This window comes from Rana temporaria, chromosome 1, assembly GCF_905171775.1.
Source record: "Rana temporaria chromosome 1, aRanTem1.1, whole genome shotgun sequence".
Lineage (NCBI taxonomy): Eukaryota > Metazoa > Chordata > Amphibia > Anura > Ranidae > Rana > Rana temporaria.
In genome coordinates, this window is record NC_053489.1 from 629,988,739 (window position 1) to 630,003,387 (window position 14,649).

The 14,649-nt window shown below is 39.7% G+C and overlaps 1 protein-coding gene across 1 annotated transcript in view; it reads left to right on the forward strand.

Annotated features, from left to right (window-relative positions):
• LOC120924424 (nuclear body protein SP140-like protein) overlaps positions 1-14,649 on the forward strand; it is a 60,961-nt gene that overhangs the window by 24,437 nt on the left and 21,875 nt on the right. Inside the window, exons 7-9 of the mRNA XM_040335383.1 lie at positions 1,498-1,645; positions 3,506-3,619; positions 13,359-13,460. Of these exons, the coding sequence (XP_040191317.1) occupies positions 1,498-1,645; positions 3,506-3,619; positions 13,359-13,460 (364 nt within the window). The remainder of the gene's footprint in view (positions 1-1,497; positions 1,646-3,505; positions 3,620-13,358; positions 13,461-14,649) is intronic.

The window sequence follows — 14,649 nt, forward strand, 5'->3', positions numbered from 1 at the left end:
ATACGGAAGCGCCACCTAGAGGCCAGCGTAAATATGCACCCTAAGATACGACGGTGTAAGAGACTTACGCCGCTCGTATCTTAGCCGAATTTATGCGTAACTGATTCTAAGAATCAGCCGCATAGACACGACGGCTCTCATTCGGACTTACGACGGCGTACATTCTTCCCAAAGAAAAATCTCCCATTCTTCACAATCACGTCTTTTTCATGTTTTCGGCAGCGCCTATATCTATGAGCAACTATTCAAGCGCACAAAGGGCAAAATTAGAACCAAAATATCCGGTGAGCACCTTGAAAATTCATTGAGAATTACTACTCCATCCATTGAACAGGATATTGACGCGTTAGTTTATCAAAATTAGTGTCAAATATTGCACTAGTTTGTTACCCTCCTTTACTTTTAGTACTCAGATAGGTACATTATATATATCTGTGATCCTTGGCTTGTGATCTGCCTGACTTTTTTTGCTCACCAGCTGTCCTTTTTGTTAATGTATTTTATGTGCGGCCCAAGACCATTTCTCTTCTTCCAATGAGGCACAGGAAGGTCAAAAGGCTGGACACCCCTGTACTAAAGTGTGCTCAAAAGCTTTTGTGTTGTGTTTTTTTTTTTAAAGTGGAAGGCATTAGTTGGAACAAATGAAGTCCACATTTAAAGAGGAAGTAAACCCTGATGGGTTCTACTTAATCTTTGTTTCCCTGCATCGAATAGTAGCCCATTATGTGTCACTTACCTGAAACCGAAGCCTGCAATGTCACCGCTGTCCCCTCTTCCACAAAGCGTCCATCTTCCTTCCAGGTATCGCGGCTCCGGCGATGTGATTAGCCAGAGCCGCGATAACGCATGGGAGCCGCCAGTCACAGCACAATCTCCTTTAGAAACGGCACGCTCGCCGTTTCTAAAGGTTCCTAAAGTGCGATTGCGCCGTTATCTACGGCGCATGCGCCATAGACATCGGTGCATGTCTCATTTGGAAGTATCTCCTAAAGGTCCCCTTCACATGGGGACAGATCTGCTTACAGCATGTTCGTTTTCATCAGATCTCACCCGATCCGATCCACCATGGACGGATGGCGACATATCGCCATCCGTCTAATTTTAGCGGAGCGGATGTCAGCGGACATGTCACCACTGTCATCCGACTTTTCATAAAGAAGAATGGAGCAGCCTTTCAGGTCTGCCGAAAAATCTGACAGGTAGACCTGTACGGCCCGACCGTGTGAAAGGGGCTTTACCGTGGAGGTTTGGGAGATATTTCGAGCACCTACAGGTAAGCCTTAATCTAGGCTTACCTGTAGGTAAAATTGGTTGTAACGGGTTTACAACCTCTTTAAAGGGACAGGCAATACGTTTTCATGCTTTGAGGGTACATCAAACACAAGATGTGGGTCTTGGTAAAAATGTATTTTTCCTATAAACCTATGAACTTAAAAAAAATATTTAAATAAAAAGTCTATTCTGTTGAATTCTTTACATGATCTTTTTATTTGGCAGAAGCTCCAGGCAGACAAGAGAATGGCTAGGCATGTGTTGTATGATGCTCTGACTTTGATTCAAGAGAGAAGGCGCATAGAAGTATTCTTTGATTATGTGTTTCGGGAATTCAACATCAACCGCTTCCCTGCTCTCAAGATTTTATTCAGTAGGTCATGCTAAAGACATTGCTGGGAATCAAGCCGGGGTAAACTTTGGGCCCAACATGCAGTCTTGTTCCTTTTTATAATTCCTCATTTTCATAAAGGTATATACTTCTGGTTGGCATATCTGGCTTCATTGTTTGGCACTACGACTTTACAATATTTTGGGACTGTAGCCAGCTATATTTCTTCTGTGCATTGTGGAAGACTCAATTATTGACAGTGAAGGGTTGATGCACTGTGCAGTGAGTTAAGGTATTATAACTCTTAGATGGCAAGGTAGATGACAACATCACCATTAAACCACCAAGGCAGTAGGGTGTGATTCTTTGAGATACCGTATATACTCGAGTATAAGCCGAGTTTTTCAACACATTTTTTTGTGCTGAAAATGCCCCCATCGGCTTATACTCAGAGTCACCTTTTTGTGCCTGATCTCCCAGACTTTGGGAACCCGGTACCGGCTGGCCATAGGTCCTCTGGACATACATGGCATACATGTAGCCCCTCTTTTCCTCTACAAGTGTGCAAAGTTTGTTGTCCGAGGGGCCTACGACCGGGAGAACCGATTTTTCAAAGCCGGGCACCCCTTCCATAGATTCCGATGTTAAACTGTCATTTCTCTGGTGATTTTGGGGACCCAGTACCAGCCGGTCGTAGGTTACCTGGACCCAGAACTTGGCACACATGTAGCCCCATTTCTTTCGTTGTCTGGGAGACCTAGGGCTGGGGAGCACCGATTTTTTTTTTTCATACCCGGGCACCCCTTCCACAGACTCCTATGTTAAACGTCAGTCTAGTCATGGGCACAGTGAGGCATGGGCACAGTGAGGCATGGACACAGTGAGGCATGCACATGGACAACCTAGGCTTATACTCGAGTCAATACGTTTTCCCAGCTTTTTGTGGTAAAATTAGGTGCCTCGGGCTTATATTTGGGTCGGCTTATACTCAAGTATATACGGTAATTTAAAAACAAAAGGGGAAATTAAAAAAGAGTGGTGCAGCATCCGGTCTGTCACCGAGGGGGCAGAAGAGAAAGCCAGGGCACCCCTAGGGGGTTGGGCCACCCTGTACTTCTCAACCACTGCTTTCCTCCACCCCCCTCTAAAATGCCACTGTCCTACCCCATACCATTCTCATGTCCTTTCAGCCTCCAAACCTCAGCCCCAACCCTGTCCTTGCCCTCACCCTACCTGCCTAACACCCCCCCCCCCTTTTTTTTTCTTCTCTTTTTTTCCTCCCTCCCCTCAGTCTCTTCCCTTCTCCCCTTTCTTTTCATCTCCCTCTCTTCTTTCACTCCCTTACCCGCTCCTCTTCACCCTTCGCTCCTCTCTTGGTCCTTTTCTTCATCCAGAGACCCTCTCTCCCCCCTATTTGAACCCCCTGCGGGGAGTTTGATGCCCCGTCTTACACGTACTATGCCTGACTGACATTCACTGAAATCTATTTACTTAGAATACCTCAAACTTTACAATATCTGGCCCATACAGCATTGGGACTTCGGGCTCATTGCATGGCACCCTAAACCCTGAAAGCTTTTCCCATGCACGTGGGCCCTGATTACTCACTCCTGGTTTTACTTGGCATATACCTGGTTGCCTTATGTAACGATGTATTGTTTCTTTTACGGACATGCCGCTCTGTATGGTATTTTGGGGAAAATGTACCTTCCTTCCTCTCACTTGTTGTTATGTTGTTCATGACCCACTGGGTCTTTATTCCTGTATTTGTGTAGCACATACCGGTTAGGGGTTGCAGATGAATGGGTTTCTCGCTTCTTCACAGCCAGGCAAATTGCATTTTTAGCTTTTGATTACATATTTATTACTAAGGAGGATAATAATACTCTGTGCATTCTACAGATTTGGAGGACATTACGATGCAGCAAACCAGACAATGCAGGTTAAAGCACATTTACTACGGTGAACTGTCAGATCAAGACTGGGAATTTGTTGATGACATTAAGACACATGCAGGTTTGTAAAATGTCATTGTAATTGTTATAGGAACTAGAAAAGCTACAATTTCTGGGGAAATTGTGAAGTGTTCTTGCTTCCACCATTAGTCTACAACTGTGTGGTTGGAGTGGCTAGAGTAACTGTGTAAATCCGTAAGAAAATGTTGAAGAAGTGAGAATAGTTGGAAAAGTAGGTATGGTTTTAATGTTTTTTTCTTTCAAAAACTTTTTTTTTATTTTTTTTAAATGATTTTATTACATTTTTCTTTAAAAAAATAAATACATTTCAAGTGTTTTTTTCAAAAATTTACTTTTTTAAAAAAAAAATTTTTATTTTATTGATGATAAATAGTGATCTTGCGCTACCGCATATTGGAAGGAGCGAAGGGAACCGTAAGACAGCGCATTTTGCTGCATTTAAACCCTACAAGCCCTTGTTTTCTTTATACATTGTAAGAGTCCATGTTTATGTGTGTGTAACTATTAAAGGTACTATTTTAACTTTAAACTTATCCATCAAGATCATTGATATATTGGAAGATTGACCCTGTTTGTTCCCATCATCTATTTTAAACAGAACTTTATTACATCCTGCATTCCCTTATTGTTCGTTGTTATATTGAACCATTCTTCACACTTGGCCTTATCCATTTTTGGCTTTTCCATATATTTTTGCACGTTTTGCAATTTTGCACGTTTTTGTACTTTGCACATTGTTGCGATTTTGTGCACTTTGGGACTATTGATCACATACTTTATGTAGTATACTTTTGCTGTACATTTCTTTACCGAATAGTTATTTGTTTATGTATTTACACTAATCATGTTTTTATTGTAATCAGGCAAAGCACTGAGTCACTTTCTTGCAGTTTGCACATATTTGTATTCTTTAGCGCAAGATCACTATTTATCATTATTTATCTTTGTGTACAGTGAACACTTTCAGATCTAGCAGCTTTTTAGCTCCAGCTTCTTCTAATTTTACATATACTCACCAGTAGCGCGAAAAACATTTACTTTTCATTTTATTTTATTATTTTTTTCCCAAAAAAAATTTCAAAAATGATTTTATATAAATAAAATCATTTGTTTAAAAAAAAATCTAAAATTCTAAAATTATTTTATTTTTAAAAAAAGTTTTTTTTTTTTTTAAACTGTAAAAGATATCAAACTGAAAAGATATAGCCGGATACCTGAAAATGTTATGAACATTTTAAAGTTTGTTTGGCGTCTGTAGGTGAAAGTATGAAGGAGCTGAAACTTTTGGGAGCAGAAGAAGATTTTAAGGATTTAATGCCGCGTACACACGATCATTTTTCGGCATGAAAAAAACGTTGTTTTTAAAAAATGTCGTTTAAAATGATCGTGTGTGGGCTTCACATCATTTTTCGGGTTCTGAAAAAGGATACATTTTTTTCCGAACATGCTGAATTTTTTAACGACGTTTTAAACAATGTAGTTTTTCGGGTTTTAAAAAATGATCGTGTGTGGGCTAAAACGACGTTAAAATCCCGCGCATGCTCAGAAGCAAGTTATGAGACGGGAACGCTCGTTCTGGTAAAACTACCGTTCATAATGGAGTAAGCACATTCATCACGCTGTAACAGACAAAAAAACGCGAATCGTCTTTTACTAACACAAAATCAGTTAACCTCCTTAGCGGTATCCCCGAGCGTGAACGGCGCCAAATTCAAAAAAGTAAACAAACACATTACATACAGTATACTGTAATCTTATAGATTACAGTACTTTATGTAAAAAATACACACCCCCTTGTCCCTAGTGGTCTGCCCAGTGTCCTACATGTTCTTTTTATATAATAAAAACATTTTTTTCTGACTGCAAACTGTAGATTGTCCATAGCAACCAAAAGTGTCCCTTTATGTCAAAAATGGTTTTAGACCAGCTAGAAAACAGCGATAATAAATTATAATCACTTGCAGAATTGTGCGATAGCGATTTGTGGGGAAATTCGTCATAAAAAAATAAAAGTAGTGACAGCGACAATTCTGCAACTGAGCAAATTTCAGTGATTTTGAGTTGATTACATTATTGAATAATTTTTATTATAATTATATTATTATTTGTTATAATTATTTATAATTATTTATTATATTATAATTTATAATTTTGTTTTTAAAAAAAAATCATACCCGGGATGCCTACTAGACTCTTGTTTGGTCAGATTTAAATGAGTTATTCCTAAGAATTGCAGGCCTACAGTATAAAACGCCAAATTTCCTTGCAAAATAATTGTACCACTTTTGGTACGCAATTCCAGACAGAATCATACCGCCACGGAGGTTAAAGCAGCCCCAAGGGTGGCGTCATCCGCATGGAACTTCCCCTTTATAGTGCCGTCGTACGTGTGGTACGTCACCGCGCTTAGCTAGAGCATTTTTTTAAAACTATGGTGTGTGGGCAACGTTGTTTTAATGATGAAGTTGGAATAACGTTGTTTTTTCTACATGCCGAAAAATAATCGTGTGTACGCGGCATGCTCTCATTGACTTCATTGTTAAAAAAGTGTTAAAAAGCTTACTATTTTAAACGTTATAAATAGAAAAAAAGTTGAAGAAGTCCCATCATTAGCTGAAAGAGCTGAACATTTTAAAAGTTTAATGGTTTTAATAGCTAAAAGTATGCAGAAGTTTCACGGAGCCAAATAACTGAGCCAATTCCCCTTAGCGTTGTGTGGGAGGAGCTACAATTCCCCTCAGAGCTGTGCGGGAGGAGCTATAATTCCCCTCAGCGTTGCCAGGAAACCAATGTTTATGTAGGCTCTAAGCACAGACCAGAGTTTTTTGCGTCTCCTGAATACTTGTCATTCTTACGGCGAAGAGCTTTATATTGTGAGAATCACAAGATCCAGACCTACATTTTGATACAAAGTATGTCTCTGAAATATTAAAATTGAAGGCACAGATCTTCGCCGTTGGGCGGATTATTCCTAATGGTTTGGCAGAATTAACCCTGTCAAAATTACGCTTTTACCCAGGTTACTCTATTATTTTCGAACTCTACCAGTGGCTGTCCCGAGAGGAGATTTGCAGTGTCTACAAGACGAGGTTCTTCGTTTAATATGGGGTAATAGAAGACCTCGACTGAGCAAACAGATTTTATATTCCCCAAAATTAAAGGGGGGTCTGGCTCTTCCTAATGTTTGGGGGTTTTAAGTAATTTTCTAGCAGAAAAAACTGTTTTAGTCTTGCAAACACCAAATCTGAAAAACACCTAAGGTCTGGAAGTGGTTAATGGTAATCAGATATATTCTTTCCAACATTTTAAGGACAAGATGCAGGTACCTGATAGTGAAATATTCAGATTTAATCAAATGATATCCTTTGTCAGATGCAAACTTAATCTTATTACTGAGCCACTTACACTTACAACATTTGAGTTGGCTTGCCAGGCAAGGGACCTATTGAAGGGACGGATATCTGCAGTCTATGCTTTACTCACTGAACCAAACTCAAAACTTTCCTATATGATGCAGTGGGAAAAAGACTTGAATATTACTATTGAATTGGGATTGGGATTATAATGTCCCGGTGTCTAATTCCTTTTACCCTCTTAGAGATAGAGAGGGACCAGAGAATGAATTAATCTCTGACGAGTCTCAATATTTCCCACAGAACAGTAGGGCTGGCTATGCCCCCCCCCCCCCACTTACCAACCTTATACCAGACCTTTTAACTCTCGAGGTCCGCCAGAACCAAATGGATCTAACCATTTACACCCAGGGTGTAAAAATACAAGGAGAGGAACTAGAGGGGGAAGTCAGAGTAGAGCAGCTAAAGCGACCAAAAATGTAGCAGGAAGGGGTATCTTTAACCTCAGTACTAAAACACTCACCGATTCTGAAAAATCGATCTTGGATAAAGGCCTTAAATTTGCGCCCCCAAAGAGCCTAGATAAATTCCATACGTTTTATGGATATTCATAAATTTATCAGGAAGTTGAACATAAAAATGTACATGACAGGTGTTTCACACACTAGTTTTGCGAAAGTAAATGAATATGTCCACTCGGACATAACGCATCCTTGTTTAACCCCCCAGGTGCCCTGGCCCCATCCCTTAAAATATTTCGGTATGTGCTTATAAGGGATTTGGAAGTAATGGAGGTTAAAAAAGCAAGATTGAATAAAACCCTTCAGGAAGGATTAGATTCCCTTTGCAATAATAAGGAGTTGGTAGTGAGACCAGCTGATAAGGGAGGGGGCATTGTTGTTCTAGATAGGGCTGACTATTTATGAGAGATGCATAACATTGTGGATGATACTCAGACGTACACTTTGTTACCTGGGGACCCTAAGACTAAATATACGAAAGATCTTAAATTATTGGTAAAGAGGGGATTTTATCTCCTTACCTCTAAAGAAAGGCTATATATGGTACCTTGGGCCCCCCGTACACCAACGATTTATTACCTACCCAAATTACATAAGGATCCTGTCTGCCCCCCGGGACGTCTCATTGTGAGTGGAATTGATTCTATCATGTCCCGGGTGGGCAGATATATTGATTTTTATCTACAACCCCTTGTGAAGAAGATCCCTTCCTATGTTAGAGATTCCAAGCATATTATCAATTTACTATCTAGATGCTCCCCTACAGTGGGCATGTGGATGGTAACCGTGGATGTAACATCCCTATATACCATCATTCCTCATGAATTGGGGTTTGATGCAGTGCACCACTATATGGAACGAAAGTCTGGACTTCCGGGGGAAACAGATCGAGTTTGTTATGACCCTTTTGAGGTTTGCAGCAGCCTCAAACTATTTTTGGTTTGAGGGGAGTTTTTATAGGCAGGATACGGGAGTTGCCATGGGGGCCAAATATGCCCCCAGTTTGGCAAACCTTTTCATGGCCAAATGGGAGGAGGATGTCATCCTTTCAAGGGATATGCCTCAGGTGACCCTTTGGGCCAGGTATATTGATGAAATCCTCCTCCTATGGGCCGGTGATCATCAGGACTGACTGTTTTTATGGCATCTCTGAATAATAACCAGAGGGGAATACATCTTAAATATGAAGCCAGCCAATCGGAGATCCACTATCTTGATTTAAGGATTAGGATCGAAGAGGATCGATTTGTGACCTCGACTTTCTTTAAAGAAACAGATAGAAACTCCTTTATACCGATCGACAGCTGCCATCATAAACCATGGATCACGGCGGTTCCAAAGAGCCAGTATCTTAGGCTCAGGAGGAATTGCACTGATACCAAAGATTTTCTGACTCAGGCAGATGTATTGACAGGTAGATTCTTGGAGAAAGGTTACTCGATGGAGTCCCTGCAGGTGGCCAGAAATATGGTTCTGGCCACCAACAGGGGCGACCTTCTGGCTGAGAGAGTTCCCATGGAGGGGGATCAGTTCCCAGTAGGAGTTCCATTTAAAACAACCGAGGGTCATCTTTAGGGGTGTACAATCCTTGAGGAATCAGATAGCAGTTAATGTTTTGAATTCCCCAACAGTAATTAGTTTTTTGACCAATTAACAGGGTACTACAGGTGTAGATGGTGTAGAGGTTCACCTCCACGTCCACTAGTCACGAGTATACTATAAAACCATGTATTACTGGAGTTGTGTATTTGCTGCAGTGCCTTTGTGGCCTGCAATATGTGGGATGGACTAAGCGATCCTTGCAAGTCCGTCTCAATGAACACATTACCAATATCCTGGCTGGCTTCAAAAACCATTTGGTTTCTAAACACTATCTCTTGAAACACGATAGAGACCTGTCCAATACCCTCTTTTTGGGGATCGACAAGTTCAAACCTAATTGGAGGGGGAGTCATTTGGTAAGGGAAATCTCCAGGATGGAGATGACCTGGATACATCGATTAAAGACATATGCCCTCCATGGGTTGAATATTGAAACGGACGTTAATGCGTTCATAAACAATGCTTGAGAGTGTTTTGGGTATTTTCTACTGTGTAAACTTGTTGTGATATGCATCAGTAGGCACGTATACGACATACGCCTTGCAGGACTGTACCCAGCAAGGCGAATATATAATCTACACACTAGAATTTTTAAATTATTCTTATATTTTTAGATTTCAACTTTCATAGGTGTATCTTTTTTTTTTTTTTAAAAGGGGCACACTTATGAAGGTTTCTAAATTAGTATATTGAATTTGGACACTATTAAGGGGTATAGGTAATTTTAGAGGAACTATAAGCTAAATATGAATTAGCTCACTTTTTAGGAATTTGAGAAGGGTAAAATACTTCTCTCATAGACTATGTACATTCACCCTCACAGCTATATTTATATAGTAATAAACTGTCTTTTATTCAAAAGATGGGTTTGCACACACAATTAATGACATGTAGTATGTTAATTTTTCATATTCCCTAGTGATAGGGGATTGAATAATTCCTCCCTATGGGTAATACATTTTTCACGTTTTTTTTCACATATAGAGTGTATCTCCCTTTGGAGAACTCTAGTGTGGGTTTTAAGAATAAAAGGAATAAGTTAATAGTTATTTATCTAAAGATAATTTCACGAGATTGACTAGTATCAATTGCATGAAATGTAGAAATGCTTACTTGTTAGTTGATGTATTGACCTCCCTTGTGGATATTATCAATCAATCCAGTAGGTGTCACTGTTTGGAGGTTTTACGCTATAATCTATACACATGGAATAACTTTATATGGGTTTAGGATGAGATTCCGAATCTACACAATGGTTTTTAATATTATTTTCAAACTTATTGAGCCCAGTGAGCGGGAGTGCCTGTCCGTTACAGGGAGGCTCTATAGTTTAATTTTTTTTAGTTAGGACGATGCACCATACGTTTAGCTAACTTTCCATGTGGTGTTGGCATTTTTGCCCATAGTCAAAATGGCGTCTTCGTTGCCGCTGTCTTGCATCTCACAATGAGGTCTGGATCTATAAATAAGGTGATTCACTGCTACGCCCTATCCCATTGAAAACGTCTGTCTTATGACGAAACGCGTCTGGGAGGACGTGTAGTGATGTCACCACGCCGAGGAGGAAGGGCTCCGTTCGCTTGCTGGCCAGCAATTTTTACATGACTGATTTTATCTGTGTTTTTGTAAGTACAACTTACTTTTTTTTTTTTTTTATAAAATATGCTATGCGGAGTTACGCTATGTTGCATCCTCTCTGTTTACACATGACCTTTTGGTGGAGCTTGTGGGAGTGAAGGAAGCCAGTTCCAGGAATCTGTAACCTGTGGGTTCACTACAACTTTAAAGGCCGCGACTGGGCTATAGCCGACTGCAAACTGAGCTTGCCCTGTCTGGTAAGCGGCTTTGATACCTGGTGGCGGGTCTTCACAGAGAGTGTGCATTATTTGTGAAAGTCACGGTGGTGATTAGGAGCATATCGTACAAGATTCGATCTATCTGGGTGCACAGTGAAACGTGTACCCCGAGGGCTGTACACATATGTTTTTAATAACTTTTAGTCTCAGTGGACTTTTGGTGCAGTTGAAAGTTTTGGTGCATTGGCGCAGCTTTAACCCCTTGTTGTCTATATTGTTTGTGCATTGCATGCTAGCTGCTGCCTCCCTCTACACTCAATCTGTTTTTAACCTGTTGAGTACTCTCTTTGAATGTTAATATTTGACTAGTGCAGTTTTTTCTTCCTTGAATACTATTGATTTATCGGATTGGCAGGACATGGCCTAATATTTATCTAAAGTCTCCATCAATACCACGTTAATTGAAGCCAACTATAAAACGCTTTTACGTTGGTATATATTACCGACTCGGGTGGCCAAAATGCATCCGTCCACTTCGCCTAACTGTTTTAGGCGCTGTGGTCAATTGGGGACAATGTATCATGTTTGGTGGCAGTTTCATAGATTACCTGATGGGGTGCCCAGGAAATCAATGAAATTAATCACATATATACTGTTAGCGACGAGGATAACAATAGCCCGGCATTGGAAACAATTGGTTATTCCTCTGGACTATGTCAAAAATAAAGTCAACTGGATTATGATTAATGATAAACTAAAATGATAAACAAAATTTGATAAAATCTGGGACCCGTATATCCATTATATTTCGGTTCCCCAATGAGCTCTGGGCTGACCCTCTTTTATTTCCTCTCTCTCTCTCCCCATCTTTATTTTAAGTTATTTGAATTCAATATATACTGGGTCGTTTTGGAACCTTGTTTAGCTTTAAGGTTCTCAGGAATTGGTATAAAGATTCCCTGTTATGTCTTAATCATTATTTCTCTTCGACCCCCCCCCCCCCTTCCGTTGGATCCTATGACTATACTCAGGTTCCTGTATGTTCTTGCACAAGGTTATGATCCTGACTGTTGAATAGAACTGCCTTTTGTTAGATCGGATCTACGTATTCTACTTCTTAATTTTATTTGATGGACTTTATATCCTCAACAGATCTACCTGAGAATTTCCTGGGACTTTTGTTTATTCTCTGGTATTCATAGATCATACAAAGTTCCTTGTGTTTTTGTTCGATATTTTTTGTATTTATGTCTTTGTTATTGTAGCTGCTTGAATATTGGCCTATGTACACTGGCTATTTCTGTCCTTTTTGAACTTCTTTTTCTTTAATAAAAACATTGAAATGTAAAACTGAAGGCACAGTCGCAGTTTAGATATTGCCCTTCAAATTTTAGGTGTCTAGACTGTAATTTCAATGGATGTCAATGGATGGCGTGAGTTGCAAACAAATGGTCATATTGTGAAAACGATCAGTATTATGGCTTAGCAGTGAACATGTGTAGTGGCAGCAGGGATAGCTGAACTTTTTGATATAAGATATTTGTGTAGGTGGGCTTGAAAATGAGGGAGTGGTGGCAGTTTAGAAATCATGTCCTGATTTTTCAGTTTTTGTCAGCGCACACTCTAGTTTCGCTATTCATTCCTATGGGACAAATTTTGCCACAAAAACTACGATATTTTGTGAATGATTTGGCGAAACCTTCCACAAAGTAATAGCCCACCAATCGGGCACAATCCGCATGTTTCGGTATATATTACTTGTCTATGTAGTGTAAAAACTGTGGGAGGAGTTAGGGTGTTAAATTTGGCTATAATAATAATAATAATATATATGTGAGATAACAATAAGTGATCTTGCTATGCAAGAACACTTAACAATAAGAGCTTAGCGTAATGCATTTCATTTAAAAAAGGGCACTCATAAATGTAAAAAGTTACATCGTCCACTGTCATAGTCCTTAATTTAGGCTGTGTCACTGTCACCCATGCCATGCATAAATGGGGAGGCTTCAATTTCTGTATGCTGTTATTTCCCTGTGAAGTCTCAAACAACACATGCTTGTATTCTCCCTAAACTCTGAGGGCATCTAAACATCTTCCTTCTCCAGAAAACAAAGCTGGCACTGACCTGCTGCTGACTTATTACAACAACTGGAAAATTGAATTTTTTATAACATATCTCTTTTTCGCAAGTGCAAGAGGCCACAGATGATGGTTTTAGTTTGAAGCCCAACTCTAGCCATAACCTTCTATTTTGTTTTAGATGGAGCGGGGTAGGGTTAGAACCTATGTCATGGTTTATATCTGTCATGTTTTATTTCCTGTTGAGGAAATTTCCCTTCACATTCTGTCAGGACAGGAAACCTCTCAGACGAGAATTTTTTTTAATTTGTGATACCAGTGATACCACCAATGCATTGTTTTCTTATTTTGGTATATTATTTACCTTATATACATATATTTACTTTCTATATCATCCAAATCTGCTTCATCCTCCACTGGAAAAGGTGTAAGGTCTTCACTCCAGCAGAAAGTGAAAAAAGAGCAACATCAGGAAACCAAACTCCACATCCCAAAAGATGGCAACTGGAATATCACCAAGATCAGAGGTTTGTTTATACCATGACCATGTAACCCTTGTTTCAGAAACACTATTATTTACTGTAAGAGGGTTCTTTACTGTAAGAGCAGCAAGGATGTGAAATTCCCTTCCACAGGCGGTGTTCTCAGCAGAGGCACCGATAGTTTTAAAAAACTATTAGATAAGCATCTGAACGACCACAACATACAGGTATATACAATGTAATAATCAAGGGGATGACACTTTTAAGAGAAAAGAAAATAGTGCTGTGTACCCCAAAAATGCAAGAAGGGAAGTTCTCCCCACTGGGGGTTTTCAAGGCAGCAGGAGTTGGAAGAAATGGAACAAATACATTTGTAAAATTATACTTTATTGGTGGCAACCATGACAAATGGACATTTGACAGTTAAATGGGTTGTAAAGGTTCGTTTTTATTTTCTAAATAGGCTCCTTTAAGGTAGTGCATTGTTGGTTCACTCACCCTTTCCTTCAATTTCCTTTCTAAATGTTTTTTTTTCTTTGTCTGAATTTTTCACTTCCTGTTTCTCCTTAGTAAGCTTGCCCAGCCCCAAGGGAGGGGGCAAGCAAGCTGACTAGCCCCCAGCCAGAATGGCTCGGATGATTAAAGCTTACTGAGGAGAAACGGGAAATGAGAAATTCAGACAAAGTAAAAAAAAATTAGAAGGGAAATTGAAAAAAACACCTTTACAACCCCTTTAAGAAATGAGCTCTGGTACACAAAATTAAAAGGTCAATACAAATGCAAACACACTGTATCACACAACATCATTAGGGTAATACAATGTCGGGAAGGTACATGAATCTTGACGCGTTTCGATTCCTCGGGGTCTTCTTCAGAAGATATGTTTGCTGTGAGGGAATTGCATTTAATCAATAAATGTATAATTTTAAAACATGTTGCTAGCATAGGTAGGCATTACAACGCATATTTACCAATCACACTGTACTGAGAAAGATCTCATGACCAGAGGTCCTCTAAAAAAACTCTTCATACCACCTAGAAAGGCGGGGAGAAGGAGAGGAAGACCACACCTGCAGCAAATTAACAGGGAACACTGTAGTGGGTATATAATATTTCACAAACATGGGGTTCTGTAGTTTAATGCAAAGGTTTAATTATACATAGCTAGAAGTTGAGTCAGGCTCACAAGTAAAAACCCACGTGCCTGTATATGGTAAATATATACTAATTAAAG